Raw genomic sequence first — 485 nt, forward strand, 5'->3', positions numbered from 1 at the left:
AGATAAATCCTACCGGCTTTTGGAGGAGATGTTGACCAAGCTGCTGTTGGAACTGGATTCCATCGAGACTGGTGGCCAGGACAGTGTTCGTCAGGCCAGGAAAGAGTCCGTCCACAGAATTCAGGCCATACTGGAAAAACTGGAAAGAAAGGGATTGTGAAAGCATGTCAGCCACAACACCCAGCCTGTTGTTCAGGTTCCAAAGAGTTTTCATTCTGTTAAATCTCAGCTCTTTCTGCTACGCACTATTGACAATGGAATAGCAATAAGCCCTGAGTTAAAAAAACAAACAAACCAAAACCATCAAAAAAAACCCCCAGCCCAGAAGCTCAGCCCCAACAAATAACTTGGCAATGGACAAATTAGGAGAGGTCTGAGGCAGCAAACTGAATCGTTTGTTTGTTCCAGGCTTTGGGAAAGCAGAAGCATCCAAGCTACTTGCGCTGTAGAGGTCTCCGTGGGGATCCGCATCCTCTTCATCAGCA

At 46.6% G+C, this 485-nt stretch overlaps 2 protein-coding genes across 6 annotated transcripts in view; one reads left to right on the forward strand and one right to left on the reverse strand.

Moving 5' to 3' along the window:
- Positions 1–485, forward strand: part of BAG4 (BAG cochaperone 4) — a 5459-nt gene that overhangs the window by 3926 nt on the left and 1048 nt on the right. The window contains 1 exon segment of the mRNA XM_035893811.1: positions 1–485. This exon segment is cut by the window's left edge and continues 49 nt beyond it; it is cut by the window's right edge and continues 1048 nt beyond it. Within this exon segment, the coding sequence (XP_035749704.1) occupies positions 1–160 (160 nt within the window). The 3' untranslated portion in view covers positions 161–485.
- The window catches only part of PLPP5 (phospholipid phosphatase 5), a 22822-nt gene continuing 22398 nt past the window's right edge, over positions 62–485 (reverse strand). For all 5 annotated transcript variants that reach the window (XR_004841926.1, XR_004841928.1, XR_004841927.1 and 2 more), the window contains one exon: positions 62–139. The gene's annotated coding sequence lies outside the window, so the exon portion shown is untranslated. The remainder of the gene's footprint in view (positions 140–485) is intronic.

The sequence above is a fragment of the Egretta garzetta genome, unplaced genomic scaffold (genome assembly GCF_000687185.1).
Source record: "Egretta garzetta isolate BGI_Z169 unplaced genomic scaffold, ASM68718v1 scaffold725, whole genome shotgun sequence".
Taxonomy (NCBI): Eukaryota; Metazoa; Chordata; class Aves; order Pelecaniformes; family Ardeidae; genus Egretta; species Egretta garzetta.